Source organism: Drosophila suzukii, chromosome 2R, assembly GCF_043229965.1.
Source record: "Drosophila suzukii chromosome 2R, CBGP_Dsuzu_IsoJpt1.0, whole genome shotgun sequence".
Lineage (NCBI taxonomy): Eukaryota > Metazoa > Arthropoda > Insecta > Diptera > Drosophilidae > Drosophila > Drosophila suzukii.
This window is the reverse complement of record NC_092081.1, coordinates 16,101,519-16,122,106: the sequence shown is the minus strand read 5'-3', so window position 1 is coordinate 16,122,106 and position 20,588 is coordinate 16,101,519. Positions and strand designations below refer to the sequence as shown.

At 39.9% G+C, this 20,588-nt stretch overlaps 2 protein-coding genes across 3 annotated transcripts in view; both read right to left on the bottom strand.

Annotated features, from left to right (window-relative positions):
* Positions 1-23: 23 nt before the first annotated feature.
* On the bottom strand, positions 24-11,819 carry scb (scab). 2 transcript variants are annotated; one of them, XM_017085592.4, is made up of 8 exons: positions 11,166-11,819; positions 3,498-4,485; positions 3,333-3,435; positions 2,680-3,264; positions 2,500-2,629; positions 1,634-1,996; positions 683-1,568; positions 24-618 (listed from the first exon to the last, which is right to left on the bottom strand). In XM_017085592.4, the coding sequence occupies exons 1-8, from the start codon at positions 11,354-11,356 to the stop codon at positions 514-516; spliced, it is 3,351 nt and encodes a 1,116-aa protein (XP_016941081.4). In that variant the 5' UTR covers positions 11,357-11,819; the 3' UTR covers positions 24-513. The 2 variants fall into 2 exon arrangements, with proteins under 2 accessions (XP_016941081.4, XP_016941080.4); XM_017085591.4 differs by lacking the exon at positions 11,166-11,819 and adding an exon at positions 6,393-6,780.
* Positions 24-20,588, bottom strand: part of SERCA (ATPase sarcoplasmic/endoplasmic reticulum Ca2+ transporting SERCA) — a 78,336-nt gene continuing 57,771 nt past the window's right edge. Inside the window, exon 7 of the mRNA XM_065863925.2 lies at positions 24-180. Coding sequence (XP_065719997.1) covers positions 165-180 — 16 coding nt within the window. The 3' untranslated portion in view covers positions 24-164. The remainder of the gene's footprint in view (positions 181-20,588) is intronic.

Here is a 20,588-nt window from a genome sequence, read left to right as displayed (position 1 = left end):
CAATTGCACATGCTGCAAATATCTTTTTAAAAGTTTCTTAAAGTTTTCATTTATTATTCATCTCTTTAATACTCTAATATAATACAATAATAGGTTCTTATCAAGCTGTTTCGGCCTAAGATAACCTAATTTCGTTTTTACAATTTACATGTTAGGAAAGTCTTTTACGTCGCCATGTAAAGCTACCTTTACAACATCATTACAATTATGATTAATTAAAATAAATATATACAACAAATGGCAACATGGCTATAAATAAGTTGTAAGTTATAAATTACAAGGCATTTAGCTTAAAAATAAAAACCGCAAGAACATTGTATGTCTCGTGGTTCCCAGTTTGCACGTATATCCTATAAGGTAGATTTTTCGTTAATCGCTTTTCGTATTTAGCTCCTTGTTAAATGCATAAGAACACACTTAGTGGGTAGTCTTCCCGTTGTGAAAATAGGATTTGGTAACTGGTTCATCCATTTTGAATGTGATGTGTGCGGCTGAAGAGGGCCTCCGCCGAAGTTAGTTGTTGCCGCCGCTGTTGAGGTTCTCCGCCTCCGGCTCGACGGGATTCTGCTGCACCAACCTGTCCAACTCGTCCTTCTTGGTGCGGTTGAAGAATCCAAGCTATTGAAGAGAGAGGTGTTAGTCAAAAACATAGGACTGCCCATCGAACTACCCACTAACTTACCTTGTATAGAGCATAGCTTATCGCGGAGAGCAGCAGCAAGCCACCGAGTACGGACACAATTATGATCCAGATGGGCGTATGGGCCTCCAGATGCTTGGATATTATGTTCGGTGCGATCCTCTCATTTATCGAAAACGAACTGGACGTGGGATCCCCCTTCTTGGTCACCTTCAGGTCGGTCAGGATGACAAAGAACTCCCAGGGATCCATCAATATGTCATTCACCTCGTTCAGATCCACGCTGTAGCGGATGTTCAGGTTGATGGACTTCTCCGGCCTAAAGTGCACCTTCATTTCGGCCCGTACACAGATTGTCGTCTCGGGATCCCGGCAGTTGAATACAATGGTGCGATTAACCGGTAGCCTACCCTTGAATTCCTCGCTCAGCAGATCGTGGGCCTTGACATTGGAGAGGCGAGCATTTTGCTCGCGATTCGCGGCCAGGGCCCTGAGATCCCGACGCCTTCGGGTCATGGAAGCCGTGGCCACCTTGTCGGTATCGAGTACCTCCATGGTCTGGTGCACATGTCCACTGCTGTGGATGTCGTAGCTCAGTCCGTGGGACTGGGTGATCACAGTCCGCTCTAGGCCCCCGCTGAGAGTGGTGGCCACCTCAATGGGGTCCACAAGGAGCAGCGTGTTGTTCTGGTCGTACAGATCGATGCCCAGCAGCTGGGAGTCGTAGGTGGCCTGCATCTTTAGGCTGGTCATATTGATGATCGGTCTAATGGCATTGGAGCCAGCCACCTTGTCTGCGATGGGTATATAGAAGGAGATGGTCAACTGCTCGATCACACTGGGCCCGTTGCTCTTGATCTCGTAGTTGTTGATGATCTCCGCCGAGTTGCTGTAGTGCTCCAAATCGATTTGGTTGTTTGTCTGACCACTGAAAATGATCAAGGAATATTAATACAATTTATTATTATTAATACAATTAATATTACACCCTACCCGCTGGCATCGATTTCGGTGAACTCCTTCAGGCCGATAACGTTCGTCTGCTTGTTGTCCGTGGGATTCTTCTCGTACCCCGTGCTGAACACTTCTGCGTAGATGATCAGCGACTGTCCGCTGAGTTGGCTTACATCGAAGCTGATGGTGACGGAATCGCTGTCACCCTTGGCCAGAGGTCGTCCTCGGTTCAGGTCGCACACCATGACGGCCTCGACGACCTTGCAGTTTCCAGGGACCTGGGCAAAAGCCAGGCGGGATGTGCTCGTCACGTTGAATTGAGGAAGGTAGGCGGTCTCTCCAGCGTTGGTGATCTCGTAGTTGATACGCAGGGTATCGGCACTTCCCAATATATAAGTAGGGCTATGGAAAGTTATAAGAAATCGCTATAAGTCACAACTCCGTTAAAAACTTCAAGTAGTAAATTACTCATAAATTCCCATGAGTGCACCGAATGTGCGTCACTCACTGCTCAAACATACATTGATACATTTTCAAAAGCTACACTACCTAACAAAATAAAATCGAAATTACTTAATAAGGAAAATCTTTTTTAAGTTAAAATATTGTTTTCGTTTTAAGACCTATTTGTATACCGTATCTAAACTAATTATGCATTCATCCTATTCAATATTATTTGTTAAGGCGAAAAAATATTTTGTTTTTGTCGAAACTTAACTGTCTTTTTTCTCGTTTTTGAAAGCAGACTCGAAACAGCTTAAAATATTAATATTTTGCTCATTTACAAGAAGAATGTCATCTCTGAATAAATAGAGTTTAGAGATAAACGCACATGAAGACATGAATCAATTAAATTGAAAAACTCCTATACACCCTGGCTATTGGTCACTCTGATATTGACATACCTCACATTCTTGCTCCTCAGCTGCAGATCTGCGGTACAAACATCGGTGGCACAGCCCGTGCTGAAGATAATCTTCTGGGTGGAGACCGTCGGTTCCTGTGGATCCACAACCGCACACGTTTCGCAAAACTCTGTTGAGGGAGACTGAGTTAGTGACTGCAATGATTATCCCAGTACTTACCGTCAGAGTCAGGAACCTTCTTCGTAAGTTCGTAGTGCATCTCCAGATCGATGGGCGTGAATATGTCCTTCTCGCTGTAGCGCACCTGGGCCTCGAAGACCCGGCACTGCTCGCCGAGACCCGCGTCCGCCTTGAAGCTCATCTCATTGGTCTGCGTCTGGACGAACTTGACCCGCTTCAGCTGGGTGTCGATGGCGATTCGGATGGCCAGCTCCTGCTGCTGCACATCCCTCGCCGTGGAGCTGGTACTCAGTCTGTAGCAGGCGGTGATCTTCACCTTGTCCTGCTCCGGTTTGATCTCCCGCGACTCCGACTTCACTGTGGCATGGACCTTCACGACGGGATAGGCCTTATACAGGTACAGGGCCTCGGCATTGGGAGCTCCGATGGCAAAGTCGTTGAACCCGTTAGCATCTATGTCCGATCCGCGGGAGAGACCGTGGCCGAACATGTGGGTTCCGTACTTGGAAGGTTTCTGGGAAGGAGCATCCAGTCGCTGGCTAGCCTGCTCCCGCAATCCATGTTCGCTGCCCAGGTAGATGAACACCGATCCGTTTCCGGCAAAGGGAGCTCCAACTGCCACATCTGGGAAAATGGATATTATTAGTAAGAATATCACAAAATTGATAATGAATCCATATAGGGAAACCCACCATTGTAGCCGTCGTGATTAATGTCTCCCAGACGCGAAAGAGTGGTTCCGAACCGAGCCATAGTCTCCACTGGGGAACTTATAATCTGTCTCTCAAAGTTGAACTGCAACGATAAGGCGACATTAGTCATTATATATCCGGAAACGCTCCTTATTGATTACTCACAAAGCCTTTGTTGATGAACACGTAGATTGCCCCATTGTCGTGGGAATCCTCAAGAGCGTGCTGGGGCGCTGATATGATGACGTCCGTCTTGCCGTCTCCATTGAGATCCTCCGCCAAGACGGAGTAACCGAAGTATTCGCCAAACTGCTCGCCACGGAAGACGTGGTACTTGTGGATGCTCTTGCCGCGGACATCGAAGATGTAGGCCTCGCCGGACTGCTTGTTGGCCTGAGGAGCGGTGGCCACGTAGAGCAGGGTGCTCGGGTTGGTGCTGTCGAAGTAGCCGGAGCCCACCGCATAGCCGAAGTACGAGTCATCATCCTGGCCCCAGTTATTTGGGTGGGGTATCTCCGGTGCATAGTGCTCCGGCGTGTATTCGCTGGTGTCCACATCGCGAATCTTTCGCCGGAGCGCCCTGCTCGTGTCACGTCTGCTGGCAGTGGGATTGTCCACGGGATCCACCTGCCGGTAGAGAATCACCGATCCCTTCCACGTATTGATGCCAGGTGCTCCGATCAGGAACTTGGAGTTGTCATCCGCCACATGGGCACTGAGTCCCAGTTCGCCCATAATGTAGAAATAGCTAGAGACGCCATTCTCCTGCTCCTTCACTTGATCCGATTTCAGGCGGAGTGGAGAGATGCGAGTCACGTGTCCCGGAGTGCTGGCCACCGTGTTGTTGATCCAGTAGCAGACTCCATGCATAAAGTAGTCCCGGGGACCTGGCGCATAGAATCGCGGGGCGCATACCAGCAACTTGTCCGTATCCCTCGTGCCGCCGTCCATGGCTCCTCCCAGCCACTGGAAGTCCTTGCGCTCCGAGTCGAAGGTGTATTCGTTGTAGGGCGCATCCACGTTTCCCCGAGGATCCAGGACATACGGACTGCAGGCTCCGTCGGTCAGGGAGCACCTGTAGATCGCACCCGTCTCATTGATGCTCCGTTGCGACTCCAACGTGGACTGCGCCCGCGGAGCTCCCACAATGATACTGCAATGGCAGGTAAAAATGAAAATAATTGGTTTTTTAATTACTCATCTATCGCATTTAACTTTTACTATTAAGAGCATTTTATGTTAGGTGCAAATCTGTCTCTCTCAATATTCCCCAAACAAAATTTGTATCAAACTATAACATGGTAAATCTAATCTAAACTGAAGTTGACTTGGGCAAGCCAAAGTTTTAACAGCCTTGCTCATTACACAAACTACAATGTAACTAAAATAGTATGCATATAAGAACTATAGAAAATGACGCTCGATCCGTTTTTTAGCTTGATCTGTGACGATAATTAAAATTGTTATGAAACTCTTTGAAAATCAATATACGTGGAGTAAAATGGTAAATCCGTATATATACGTAGGAAAGTAAGTCAAAGACTTGTAACGCTAGGATACTTCCGACCTTATAAAATATATTTAATCTTATTCAATATCAGTAGCCGAGTCGATAAGGCCTTGTTCATTTAAATAAACGTTAAGATCTCGGAAATTGTAAATTGTATTTAACATAGTGTCACATACAGGAAGAACATTTTCAGCGACGTCTCAGCCGGTAGATACAAATTTAAAGTGTAAAATGTATAGATGTGAAGTAGATACCAATCTAAACATCTTTGTTTCTCGCCTCTAATCGAACATATACTTATTGTGAGATATGTAAAAGAGGAACGGGTTTATCAAGGTCACTGCATTTTAATATAGCATTCCTTCCTGTGTATTTCCTTTTCATAAAAGGAGATTTATTATACTGATTTAAAAAATGCATAAGCAAACAGTAATCTTCCCCACATTCTCTTAACATTTGCCAACAAACAATTCCCAAGAATCTATATGTAATGATAACATGAGATAATTATTTTTTTTCAACATCACTTTCTTCCCAATAATTTTGCATAGCAAGAGGCCACCTCAAAGGCGAAAAAATAATTGCACACAAAGAAAATTTGGATAAATATAAATTTGATATTATAATGTAGGGTTATATCACTAGCATTGCAGATATTATCGAAAATAGCACATTAAATTGGATTTATTTCAAGATCGATGAATTTTGTATATAAATATTATCATTTGAAAATATTTTTTTGTGTGTAGCGATTTTGATACGCTTGCTTTATTGGTATTAGTCAGACATTGAAGCCCATTTGTTGAGTAGGTATGTCTCATCTATTACTCGATTTTTCCACCGAATCCAAAGTGGATCGGCTTTACAATGGAAATTCGATAAGATGTAGAGGGTCGAATCAACCTGAATTTGTTATCTTTGCAACATAGCTCCCGGTCAATATGTTATGTGCATTACTCTTAGCGGATTTTTACTGTGACTGCGGCAATCTTATCGTGAATCGTTAAAACGAAGCTAGCAACGCTGGCTGATAACAAATTGGCATTGACGATTGGCGTTTCGTTGTTTCTAAACGTTGCATACCGAACTCCGCCCTAAATAGCTGACTTATTAAGCCAACAAAGGTTTGGACGTGCAGCGTTGCAGTTATTTGCACAACTCCCAACTCGGAAAATATACAAACGGTGGCCACTGAGCTTGATATCTCCTTAAAACCATATAGCATATATGTACATATATACCATAGGTTTTATGTGCTTGACTTCACCTCCTCGCTATGGGCAGATAATTGATATTAAGAGTATGACTTCATCGTTTGCACAAGGCATTTAGTGTACGGAACTCATTTTTTTGACACTTTTTTTTAGCTTTTGCTGCCGGAGCATTTTCAAAAAAGTTCATTCAATTTTACAGCTACCATTCGATTGGCGTTTGCGAACGTGAATCATCATCACGGCACAACCTGTTTACTCCCCGTTGGCTTTGGAGTGGGTAAATCGAAGATGCGGGAGCTGGATGAGATGGTCGGGGAGTGGGACCTGGAGTCTTACCCATTGGGTCGCAGGCTCATCGTGAATCCGAAATATGACGCACGCACTTTGGGCAGGCTGGTAGCGAACTGGGGATCCAGTATCTGCCTGTTGGGCCGCGGCGAGAGGTTGAATGCATCGGAGTGGCTGGAAAGGCACACAGTCAGCACCACCGCCACCAGCACCACCCAGAATTCGCGACCTTGCCGCGCCATTTATGCACTTTTACAGCACCACAAAAGTTTACAGTCTTTAGACCACGATTATTTAACTGGTTAATGCTTCGCCACGCGATCGTCGACTGAATATTGTATTATCACTTTCGTTTTATTGCCTCAACGCGAAGCCGCTGCACCGGATATGGATTGTGTGCGGAACCGTCCCGATCAAAGTTTTGTGAGAGACTAACCGAGCAGTGCTTCCAGACCGACCTGCCGACCATCTTAGCACTCGGCAGAGACGACGACGAGAGAGCCAACGAGTTACACTTTATGATCAGTGGCGGATTAGGTACGTAAAATTAAAAACGTATGCTCAGGCCCCACGCCTAATCTTATCTAACATTAATTTGTCCCCGCTGTACGTTTAAAAGTCGCTTAATGGTCACCTAGGGTCATCTGTCGAAAAAAATCATGAACATTTACAAACACCATTTTTTATAGTTCCAAACCTTTTAAAAATGCATTATATTATACAATATTATATTTAAAATATAATTGTTTTAATTTTAAATGTTAAATTCACAATTGAAAATAATAAGTATAACTTGTAGTGTTAGATGAAAAAATAAAATATATAAATACCGAAAATATAAATATTTAAAGAGAAATAACTAAACTAAACTAAAACTAAACTAAAAGGCTTTAATATTATCGTAATATATTGATATTCATATACTTATTTCAAATGTTGATACATTAACTAAGATGAGCAATGGTAAACAAGGACCCCGAGACACAATTTTCTAAGACCCCGCGCTGACAGAATTCGGCCCTGTGTTGATACTCGCGGTATGGTATCCAAAAGGTGAGAGAGAACCGCTCTTTTTGGCCAGGCTTACTCACGATACCGTTGGGGCCTCCGTGGGAGGGGCGTGAATACCATCTTCAAAACGCTTGCCTCGCCGAATTTGCACTTTTCATGGGCGCTACTCCAAATTAAAAGTTATAAAAAAGTGTTTGTTTTTTAAGCAGCCAAACAAATGTGACTCATAGATAGCCCTACTGATAAAGCTAGATCACCAAACACATTGAAGAGGTAGCTATTTAAAAGTACGTAAAACTAAACAAAATACAAAAACATAATTTTTAAATATGTAAGCTTTAAAATATTTTTGTAATTCCCATTTGTTTTCCCTTTAGTTCTTAATGTGTCATACCTCTTAGTTTGAATGTGTAAAAATACAATTACAATTTCACTTACAAAAAAAAACAAGTGTTTTTTAATCAGCCTGGCTGACTCATTTATGGCAAACACAACTGATAGGATATGGAGTTACCATTCAGATAGGCAAAGTCATAATAAAAGGAGTTCGCATAAAAATATAATATATTATCTTTTAGAGTGCAAGTGTAAGTTCTGTAAGACGCCGGTGTTCGTGGCTAATAAAAGATAACAAGATATTATTCTTTCTATACTAAGACCTACAATTCAAACAACATAATATCCACAATTTATTTTCCCAGGCCTCAGCTTGACCTCTAATAGGTCGTTGATTTACTTTTTATTATTCATACATCTGCATCAATATACCAGTTTTCCCCGGAACGAATCTCTGGGTTAGTCAGTTGGACACTGGATGACTCACAAGACATGCATTTTTTTCCTGGCCTGATTTCCGTCGTAACTTTATCCGCAAGACGGCGCGAGACAAATAGTTTGAGCTTAATTGCATGCGTGAAAAACGGCAATCACAAAGAAAATGTCAACAATTTGAGTTGGGCCAGTAACAAGTACACGTCACTTTGGCTACCTGATCCATAAATTGTTTATGCTAAAAGTAAAACAGTCAGCAAACATTTGTTTTCACTACGATGGCGGCGAAGAAGTACTGAAATTTCGGCGTATCTGAGCGGTTATACAAAGTACGGGTTGTCGCTTACGTATTTCCCCAAGACGTGACTCATGACCATGTAAACCATGTCTCGCACACGCATCTGCCCCCATCCCATCCCCATCGCCACTTTGGCCCTGGCCTTTGTGCATAAATACAGCAGTGTCCAAGAAGGTGGAACAAAAGAGATAGTTTTAGTAAACTTCAAACACTTTTATTTAGTTTATAAAGTAATATGCCAGTTTATGTAACCTTTATATGGACATTGAACATTTTTAATTATTTTAAAATTTGTATTATTTAAATAACAACATTAAAAAAAAATCTCATTCAATATCGTAAATAAATTGTTTTCATTCATAAACAATTATGAAAAAAAAATTTTATATGGTTCGTACAAAATGTGGAAGAAATAACTTTATTGTAAAGCTTTAATATTGATAAATTCTTAAGCAGAAGATGTTAACGTGTTTTGGTTTTTATTTTGTAAACTTATATGCGTGGCTATATCACCAGTAATATGTATAATATTAAGTTATCTTTTATGTTAAATTATTTTAGGAAAAAATATGTATATATATATATCATATAATATATATATATCATAAAAAAAGAGTTGGAACAAATATTTCGAAAAAACATTGGTCTATAATATACAATCTATATAATAAATATTAACTAACTTAATTTTGTCTCTATAAAAAGATGTATAAATAAAAATGGTATATTGTTTAAACTTTTTTTATATAAAAATAAGTTCTTAAGCAGAAGATTGGCGAGGGGCGGTGGCGCTTTGTTTAAATGCCGAACAAGGAGCATTTATCTGTTTATGTGTGCGGACAATAAGCCATGTTACGGACCACACAAATCTCCCCCGCCATCTCCATCTCCAGCCCCATATCATCCAAACAAAAACAAAGAATCGCTGCAGCTTGCGGTCATCAAATGTTAAGAACAAAAGCCACCATGCTGCACCGTTTTCCGTTGTGGAGTCTTCGGTTTTGTTTTTTTGGAATTCGGTTTAATGACCCAGAGTAAGACGGCTAAAAATATTTGTGTGTGGTGTCAGCTGAACGGGGGACCTCCTCGGGGGAGGGGTGCTGGGGTTGAGGGTGGGTCTGCAGACGCCATCGCCTCCAAATCGGATTGGAAACATTTGTGACTCATTTCGCCAGAATGCAAGAGCTGTTGGGCAACAGTGAGTGAGTGCAGTCTTTCTACACTTACATCCATTTCATCGGGAAACCTAAACAAGCCTTACGCTTTTTGTTTGTTTCAGCCAGCTTCAATTGATGTGAAATAAATTACGGCTTGTCGTGATTTTACGCGCAATTTCCGTACATAATTAGGCGCTCTTCGTAATGGCCAACAGCCATGGGTATTTTGGGCTTTAAACTGCTGGCGATAAAAAAAACAGAGAGGGGAAGTGGGCACTGTAGAGGAAGTTCCAAATTACCCATCCAGGTTTATGGAAATAAAATATGGTCAAAAGCCAGGTCGTTATGATCACGTACGAGTGCTGCATTCTAACCAGGTTTACTGATTGCTGGAACAAAATAAGATATGGATGTACTCGACAAATGAACAAACCAAAGTGCTGATTCTGATGCTGTGACCTGAATTTTGACAGAAGGAACTCTGGAACTTTAATATTCCAGATACACTACAACACCTGATGGCATAAAAAAAAATTATTTAAGTTTCATCACTATTCCTTATTGCCTTATAATTTGTGACTGAAACTCATGGATAATTTTTCGGAAAGTATCTTTGGAATTAAAATACTTAAGATACACTACCACACCTTAACAGAAAATAAAAATGAATATTTGTGTTTCATCACTATTCCTTATTGATAAGTAGTTTCCTTATAAATTGTGACTCAAACTCATGGATAATTTTTCGAAAAGTATCTTCGGAATTTAAATATTTAAGATACACTAAAACCTCTAATAAGATATAAAAAAATATTCGTTGTGTTTTATCACTCTTCCTTGTATAAGTATTTAACTTATATTTTAAGACTGAACTTCAAGAATTCTTGGGAAAATATCTGAAGAAGCGTATCTGATCTTCGACTTGGGCACTTTCTTCATATTCAATTAACTGTGATTTGTGGCGCCGGTTAAGGTGTGTGATGTCATTTCTGGAGCCCGTACTCCAAGCAAAAGTCGCCGCCATCGGGTCTACATATCATATGATATGTAGGTCGCCCCGACACACTAAAAAGTGTTCGGGTTTGTCAATTGTTCAAGACAGAGTCGCGATCTCTGAGATCTGTGGCGATTGTAACTGATGGCAATTGAAGTTGAAGTAGCCAGTTTTTTTGTTATTTCTAGAAATTTTGATCTCAAGTGGTATTGTTTCTGAGAGGTTTTCAAGCTGGGTTTTCGGTCCTGAAAGTCGAGATACCTCTGTGTGGAGTATCCATTTACGACTAGGCGAAAATAACATTTTAATTGCCGTACAAAGTGTTAAGTGCCAATAGAGCGCCCCAAAGCGGTACTAATTTTGCCGAGCTTCCCACTTCTGTTGATCCCCTTTCGCTGGCTTCAGTTTCCATTTCCGTGTGCCAGAAGTTTCAAAATATTGACAAAGGTGTTGGCTACGAATTGAAAGCGCTCGCTTGTCTTGTGCCAAGTCAAACATAAGATATGTGTGCCGGTTATCGAAATAAGTATAGAAGTTTCACACTCCCCGTACATGTATGCAAATATTTACAGCGACCTGAGGCAACTCACCTGGTTTCACGGATGACGAGGGTGTATCCAAAGTAGGAGCTGCGAGTTTGGTTTAGATGAAACTTCAGATGGGTCGGGGAGTTTATCGCCCTGATGGGTCGCGGCATAAAATTAAACGCTTCGATTTGCGAGGGCAGGGCCAAAAGAGCGAGGAATACGATGGGAAACATTTTCGACTCAACAACTTTCATTGGAACTCATCAAAATTAAGTTTTCGCATTCGTAATTCCCTAATTTCGCTTGAAAACACCCCGGCTCCTCTGGGGCCAATAAATCACAATTGCGCCAGAGAGCCACACCACTAAAACAGGATCCGTCGCCGCACTCACTTATTTATGATTTATTGAATTTAATTGAAGCACTCACACACCCGAGATCGCTATACCGCGGCGTTCTCTCGAAATTATATTAATTTAATTAAGCCCAGCCGGCTTTCGCCATGCTCTCGGCAGATCTAGCTAAAAATCGGGCAGAACTTGTTTTTCTGTTGTCACTTTTGCCGGCGACAAGTTGTTGTAAACCACACGCTATAACGACTACTGGACCATACTATCTGCATTTATGCATAGTATATAGCATATATAAAGTTTTATTTCCGCAACTCTGGTCTACAGGCGAGGCAGAGATCAGTGTTGCAACCGAACTTTGGACGTTTTCACTCTCCGACGACTCGAACCGAAATGAACTGAACTCAAGTGCTGCAGCAGACTTGGACGGCCGTCGATTCCGCGGCGGTGTGTCCACCACCACGATGGTCGAAAGAGAGTTTCTAATCTGTGAGGGCACTGATATTTTTAGGTACCCGATGATACGTGTGTATCTGGGTACAGCTCCGTGGAGGTTTCTCGATATTTCTCTCGGGTATTATATAGATTTATGTTTATGCTAACAATTACCATGATATGTAAACAAAAAAATGTTCTTGAAATCCATTAAGAACTCCAGAAAACTCACTATTAGTGCCTTATTAAGATTTTTTCATTGAGTTTGAATAGAAAACAAATAAAAAGACCAAAATGCTTTAACAATTCCAGCACAGTGAAAAACTACATAGTTCTTGAACTAAGAACATTCGTTCTTGAAAACAGTGTAAGTACATTTTAGTATTAATGTTCTCAATATTAGATCAAAATGGTGAAAAGAGGAAAATTAAATTAAATTTTAATAAGTATACACTACTGACTGGACTAATAGTTAAATTGTTGAGATACACAATGAAAACATTTTTAATTTCAAAAATTTCGTTGGTTCGTATTTCGTTATTATCATAAATGGGAATTAGTTTGAGAACATGGCAGGCTGGTATTTTGAAGGCGAAGGTACATTGTAGTAGGTACAAAGGGTTTTTTTGGTACAAACTCAACCCGCTTTCGACCATTTAGGTGGTGGCTCTCCTTGTTCGGAACGCCACTTGCATTTACACTCCCCCTACGCGATTGCTGCACACAGGCGATGCACATAAATAAGTGAACGCCCAAGTGCGAGGGCCTGGGTAGAAAAAAAAAAAGCAGCGTCGCCTTCTCGCCGCCTGTCACCATGGAGTTCCAACAGGGAGCCGTATTTTATTATGAATACTTATTGAGGGAACTCCGAAGGGAAACAGGCATGCTTATTTGTTCCTCATCGTGTTGTATATTTCGTTATAATTAATATTTACCATGCTCTTTATGCAGGCTCATCAAGATCTGCAGAGGGAAAAGGAACAAATTGAGGTTTTTAATTGAGGATTTTTAGCTATTATAGAACCATTTGTTGTTCGAAATTAGTTCTCATCTCCATATATGGTTTTAATACAATTACATTACTAGGAGTCTTATTAGTAAAAGTTTAACAAAGAAAGATTAGTTGAACTTATTCTTTCCTTATCATATTATAAATAATTTATCTTTCAAGCATAAGTAAGAAGTTCCATTACTATCCAATTTAAACACTTCCTATCTGACATCTTGAAATGGATCAAACATCAAGACATTGTCAAAATTTTCTCTGAGTGATTACTTTTTGGGTTGGGGTTGGGTACCATTGGAAACGAAGAGCATATGGCGGGCATAAAGGATGCCGATCTCGTTTCCCAGGCGAGTAGCCACCCGAATTGAGCGGCTTACTGCTGTCATTGAACTTGGCTGCAGGCCCTGTTTGTAGAGCAATCAAACTGCTTATCAGCTGGGCCTAGGGCAAATATGTATACTACACATGCGTTATCCACTCAGCGCATTGGGGTAGGTTGGGTGGTGACCGCAATTTATCAACTTTACGATTCGATGACATGAAATTGAGCCCGGCACGCGGGGTTCAGGGGTTCGGAGGCCCAGCGGTTCAATTGGATCAGCAGGGCAGTACTTGAGTTGACTTTTCCCCCAGGCTGATAAGCTGGAAAACCGCGCTTAGATCGCTGCGTGTTTGTGCCTCCGAGTAATTGATTTTCAACGCAGGCACAGGCAGTCCCAGACCGTTTATCAAGGCAAATGTAAAACAATAAAAACTAATAAAACAAAAGTGGGGTCTAAGGTCTGAGGAAAAGTCGTTTCGACCGATAAGCGGAACTACAACTGCAGCAGATTACCGCCATAAAAGTCAATTCACAAGTCGTCGAATGCTCCCATTTCGAGGCATAAATAAAATTCCTCTTAAGAGTTCCAAAATCGAATGCTAGCCAGGTTCTTGAGTAAACAGCAGCAAGTTCAAAAGGGCGGCTAATTCGGTTCCCCAACGCCGCGTTGCTATTGAAATGCGCAATTAAGCGCTCGCCAGGCGATTCGACAGCAATTATGTGTTGCTGCCCCGCGGCAACACGAGTGCACGCCAGCAACAGCAACGATTGCAGCTACCCAGCGGCAACATGGCACCTGCTCTTCGTGGGCGAAGGGGGCCACGCCTATTACCAGGCACATAATTGAAGTTCATGACCCCCCTGCTATCGGGGGCAGCTATTTCTGGCGCACATCCCACATCTCCAGATGCAGGCGGCACAAAACAGGGTGCAATTTGAACTGTTCCCTGCCTATGAAACGCATCAAATGGGGGAGCTGCCCTTGAAACGGATCGCTCCCAGTGGCAATCTGTCGTTACACTTGGCGGAAGTTTCAGAGCTCCAACTTGTCACAATTGCATTGTGAACGGCGGGCATTTATCAGTAATTTGTGATTATATTGTTGAATCGGAAAAGCAGCGTCATGCATCTCACAAATCAACAGAAGCAACGGTGGCGGTGCCAGCTGCACTCGGAAATATTCTAGTTCATCCTCATAATACATTTAAACCTAAAGTTTTCCCTTAAAGCGGTGTAAAGCAAGATAATCGTCAGAGGACAGTTTTTATATATTAAGCTGCTAAGAGTATTTAAGGTAAAATCATTTTATATTTTACTACATTTATCTTTTTAAGGGAGTTGTAACGATAAATTGGTAATGATCACATAATACTTTCTAGAATTTGTATGAACTGTATTTATTTAAAAAAAATCATGGCAAGCTAGACAAAAAAGGCTTTACTGCTGAAGAGTTTATGAATGTATCTATTGGATTAAAAATATACATGTCAAGAGATACATTATAGGTGGCCATGACTTTTTAAAAAATCCTGTCAGCTAATCGAAATTTTAGAAAGTGTCATTTGGCCATAACAAAGTATCCTTAAATTCTGGAGAAAGGCAGTTAAATCTTAAACGTCTTAGTAATTTTTAAGAAAAATATTTTTTTTTTTTACTAATTTTTTATAGTTAGTAAAATAACTACAAGATATATCATCACACAACTTAGAAAGATTTTTTTTAGTTTTTCTCCAAGAAACTCTCTCTCTCTGAAGAATCGAATATATAATCCTACAACTTTAAAGGATTTTCTTCTAACTTGTTACTAATTTTTTCTTCAAGTGTTTATGGATATTTACCGAACCGTCGACGTGAGCTCGAGGCGAAGAGCTGCGGTGCCTTATTTGGACTTTCTGAGCAGGCATAAATGTCAAAAGGAAGTGTAAAAAAAAGCTGAACACGTCCGTGAATCAATGCAGGTGTTCAGGTGTTCACCTTCCTATGACGTCACCAATGCACGAATATTATGATAGAGGGGTTTGTTTACCAGCCAAAAAAAATGTTTAATGCAGTTCAGGGAAAATGAAATTATTGCATATTAGTGAGGTGAACAATAAATCCCGGGTGAATAGCAAGGAAACGTTTTAAAAGCAGGGAGACAGTCATAAAAGTAATTACCGAAAACAACCCTTTGAAATTCGCGTTATATGGCATATAGCGCCGGCGACAGGTTAGGCCCATAAAAAGACCAGTCCATAATTGATCTACTGGCCTAAATATCGGAGGCCGTTTGAGAGGCAGACGCCGCCCACATAATGCCACCTTTCAGGCGAAAAATCGGTAATAAAGCAGCGTTACTGAAACACTTTCACTGCGATTGAGCTGGAGTCATAAAGCAATGAATGGGCACAGAATATCATTCCGCTTCCCTTCCGGCTGTGAAGGCCTATCTGGTACTCTATCTCCATTTCCCCTCGAGTGCCGAACCCAACTGAAAATATATGTCAAGTGTGTAATGTGAGATGCGGGACCGCACTTTTCCAACTGGGAGTAGCCGTATGACATGTAATTGATACGCTAAACGGCAGCTTGAACCGTTTTGATCGGGTCTTTTTGCCTTTTTTTTGGCTCAGGGTTAGCCGAAAAGCAATCTCGTATTTCGAACCGCACAATGACACTCCAAATGGGCCATTCCGATCCGTAAGATCGGCGGTTGTAATTGTCATCTTTAGTGTCGCCAATGGCACTCGTTCGTTGCGCTTGGCACGTTGTCGTCATAAAACAATCAGACTATCTGTTAAATGCTCCTTACCCATCACATAAAATCAACGAGTGGCTGTCGTCGCCTGCCCAGAACATCCAGCTAAATTAAAATTCAAATCATGTCCAACTAAGACTCCGCCCGGGCGTCTCTGGAGGAACGTGATTAGCTGCGGCTGCAGCTGCCGTTTGGTTTTTTTTCGGATTTGTGAATGCAAACTCTCAGCAAAGGCTTATTCCATCGTTTATGGTTTTTTACATAATTAGGTTTAAAATCCGGGGAAAGTATGCGTACTTAGGTACATAAACTCTTCTTTGTATAAATAAATTGAAATTCTGTTTAAATAAATCTTTAAGTAACAAGATTTGAATTATTTCCAAAATGAAAACTCCTTGAATTTAAGATGATAATTGGCCAGACATATACTATAATAGCATTGTTACGTCAAAAATCGCTAACTTTACGATGACACTCAGCTTATCTCTTCGAAAATTTAGTGAGTATTTACTCACTACCAATTACCCGAAATCAAAATATAACAACAACCAACCTACAAGTAGCAAATGTCATTCAACAAACTAAAACGAGCTGTTCCCTTATCACTACACTTCGGATTTTCCTGCACTGCATTTGTTTTATTTATTTATTATTATTAGTTTTTAGTTTTTAAGCATAAAAGTTTTGAACTCATCACGTTCACTTTTTTAATACATTTTTAAATTATGTTATGTTTTTTTGGTTTTGTTTTGCTTTTGCTTTTAAGCCAATAGCGCTATTATTTAAATGTCCGTTGCAGGGCGTTGCCAGATAAGCAGGGGTGCCAGAAACCTAGGGGGCGCCACTGTGCTTACACATAATGTAAAATACCAAAAACGGACAATCGATTATTCAAATTCATGTCAACTGTTATCGAAATTCAAAGTTGAGACTCATGAAAACTCATTATGTAAATCTCTATCTATAGATATTACATTTTAATTAAACATAACATAATAATTTGTTTTATTTTAAGAATGTATGTACAAAACTTTTATATCGCATACATTTGTTTGCGTATCTCAACCTTGAAAACTCACCAAAAGTAACTCAACTGGCAGTACAGTGAGCGATCAAGGAAATGAGTCAGTCGTCAATAAAACAATGCATTAAACTATTCAAGGGGCAGCACGTACTTAAACTTAAATATAAATAAACGGAATGTGTGGGCAATGGCGATCGGAAATGATTCCGGTTGCCAGAGACCAAACCCATGGGTACCAATATTCGTGGGTAGCTCTTGCCAAAATCAATTAACCATGCATGTGCCAATTGGTCAGCACTATCCATTACCAAACCGCAGCAGATCCCCGATTCCCTGTTCCCAAGCAAGTGTGTATGAATGGAGTTCGGCAACGAAGCACACAACCGACTGACGGCAGAGGATTATAAGGCGCTGTCTAGCCAATTGCAATGGCTTTACTTTGATGTAAAGTGCCGACAGCATGGCAAGCCTAAGCGGACTATTACACACAGCTCCTACACCCACACCACACACACCCCACACACCTCGTACACCCCCTACACCTCATGGTACACATATGCACAGATAGCTCATGTGTGCTATGGAAATCAGTCTAGACACTGGCAGACGGCTTAATACAAAGCAATTTCTTTTTGTCATCGAATATCCTTGAGGCACCGCAAATTGCCGTCACTTAAGCTGCCCACGCCCACCTGGGCCACGCCCACCCACTGCTAAGTCTTGCCGCCCACTGGTTAGTACTAATTAGCGTGAGAAATGCCAAAGATTGAGATAGCTGGTACTAGGTACTAGCAATATTACGCATACGCCATGATGACGTACAGATTTGCATAATTAAAGGGGGAAATGGGTGTATTTATAGCCAAATTACTTCGAAGACCATTCATTCATTCATTTCCGCTGGCAGTTCAAATGTCATAGAACAGCGCTTTGATGTGCTTTAGACATTTGATTTATTCCGACAGCCGGAAACGAAAACAAGCCAAGAAATATGTGCTTTCGAATTTCATTCATAAAATCGAATTTCATGCCAATTGTGTTGTTCTTAGAAATCACATGCAATTTCAAGTACCTACAGCCTTTGCTCACAACAATTTCCATTTTATAAAAATATAAGTTAAGTAACTAAATGATTGTTATTAAATTTCTACTTATTCACGAAAATTAAAAAGTGTAAAATTAAAATAAAGAGTATTATAAAAACGTATACAATTTGAAAACTCCTATGGAGCATTTGAAAAAATTAATTTTATTTCTTTTTAGATTTTTTTCAAAATTACAAAAATGAAAATTTAATTGTTATGATTTTTAAAATTATATAAGATAAGGTAAGACAAATAAAACATATAATTTCAATTTTCTTTACAAAAAAGGACTACATTAATTTATTATATTTTCTACGATGCTTACTAATCAGAACAGCCCAGTAATCCATCTTAATAAATAAATGTAATTTTTTTAATAACAGAAATAATAAAAAATAAATTCGTTAAATTTAATGATCAATTAATTAAGTCAGTTTGTGTGGAAATAAAAACATTGTATTCTATTTGTAAACACAGTTTATAGAATAGCTACTGTTTATGCTGACCAATGTAAAACGCATTCGGAAATATTTCCTGTGCCATTGGAAGGGTGAATGGCATTGGCATAGATATATCAAACCCGATTCGGCGATTCACTCGCCTCAAATTGTGGCCAGCAATGCCAATGTCTCATTAGATGCACTTCCAATAAATAGCCGGCGATGTGGCCACGGCATGCATCTGTATCTGTACCTGTATCTGTATCCGTTCCGGCCATCATTAGTGGGCTAAGATGGGCAGGTGGGCAGGAGGGGACTGTAGGGGCATCCAAAAGGTAAGAAGGGGCGAAGGTGGAGCGTGGTGGCCGCTATCAGCGAGCGGGCTTAATACGCGCCCAGCACGCCATTGCCCAATAAAACGCTCTGCGCCGTAATTGACGTAGAAATCCGCCTGGCAAAACTGCTCCTCGGCTGTCCAGTGCGGCGGCTCCCTCGTCAAATGTCTTCATTTTCATTTCCACATCCACATTTCCACATTTCCACGGGGCTGCTGGGCCCAGCGACATGCAGCTTGTGGCCCGGCTGCAAGTATCTGACAATTAGATCTAAATTATGACGCTGTTTGCACCATAAAGAAATCGTTTTTCTCGGCTGCCTGACTGCCGCTTTGCTCTGGCCAAACAATAGACAGTTAAGGCCGCAGATAAAGATATGTTTTCTATATGGCCGCGGCATGATTTCGCTGCATTTAATGAGCGCTGAACTGTGGTTTTTGCTGTCGCCATTTTTGATGTTAAAAACACACGAGCTATTAACAAAAAATGTAAATTAATGAAATGTTTTGTTTCTGAAGTCATATTGAAATCACAAAAATCTTAGTAATTGTCGTTTTGCATTTTGTTTTTTCCCCGGAACTACAAATCAGATTGTTGTTTCTGTTTTTATCAGAATAGCTGCGTAAGTTTATAAGTACTTCCTGCTCAAGTCATTCAAAACTAAAATGTTGGACCGTAGTTTAAAAAACAATACACTAATAAAAAAATTAACTAGTATAAAAATAAATAAATGCATAATTAAAGTTTAAAATTGTATATTTAATAGTTAAATTACAACATTTTATTAAAGGTGGAAAATATAAGATACGAAGTTAGACAAATGTACTTTAGGTATTTTAAGGAATGTCATAATTAAATCAAAGTTTAAAATCCATTTAATAAATATATTGTTGGTAAATTTAATATTTAAAAAATGTATGATTGTGTCGTTTTTATGTTGCTAATCTTAGTTGTTTCACATAACATTATAAATATTAAATTTCATTGATGATTTTATAGAAAAAGAAATTCGGTTAAAACGGTTGGAACATGTCCCTACAACATGCTGCGCAACATGTTGCGAAACGGTTTAAACCGTTTCTCTCTCTCTTGCAACACTTTTTTAAAATTAAAACAAATTTTTTAAAGTTTTTTGCTTTAGGATCATTCTTTTATGTTAAAAACAAAAAATTTTTGTATATTTTTTACTTTCCTATTAATTTACATACTTTTCCCTTATCCACACAACAGCCACCGGCTTTTTGCACTATGGGATAAAACAACGTCGTAATCGTAAAAATTATAAACATATTTAATCTTTGTACTGTATATACAACTTTATAAAATAATATTTTGAACTTAATTTTTAATTTTCATCATAAATAAAGTTTTTCTGAATATGTACTCTAACATTATATATTCTTTGTTGCTTGTAAAAAAACAAAATTTTGAATTCTTAAATAAAATAATAGGCCATATAATTATTTTTAAGTAATGACAAAAAATTATGATACATATTTTAAAGAGAAAAATAAAGTTTTTGAGTATCTTAATTTTGCTAATAAACATTTAGAAAATATTGATTTCGTTAAAGAAATAATAGGCATTTTAATTATTTTCAAGTAAATAAAACAATAAAAATGATACGTATTGTAATAAGAGTACTCTTTGAGTATCTTAATCTTGCAAATAAACATTTAAAATAGTACAAATTGCTGTAGAGTAATTTCATATGCAAATTAGATCCTTAAAATAGTTTTTTTTCCTGATTAT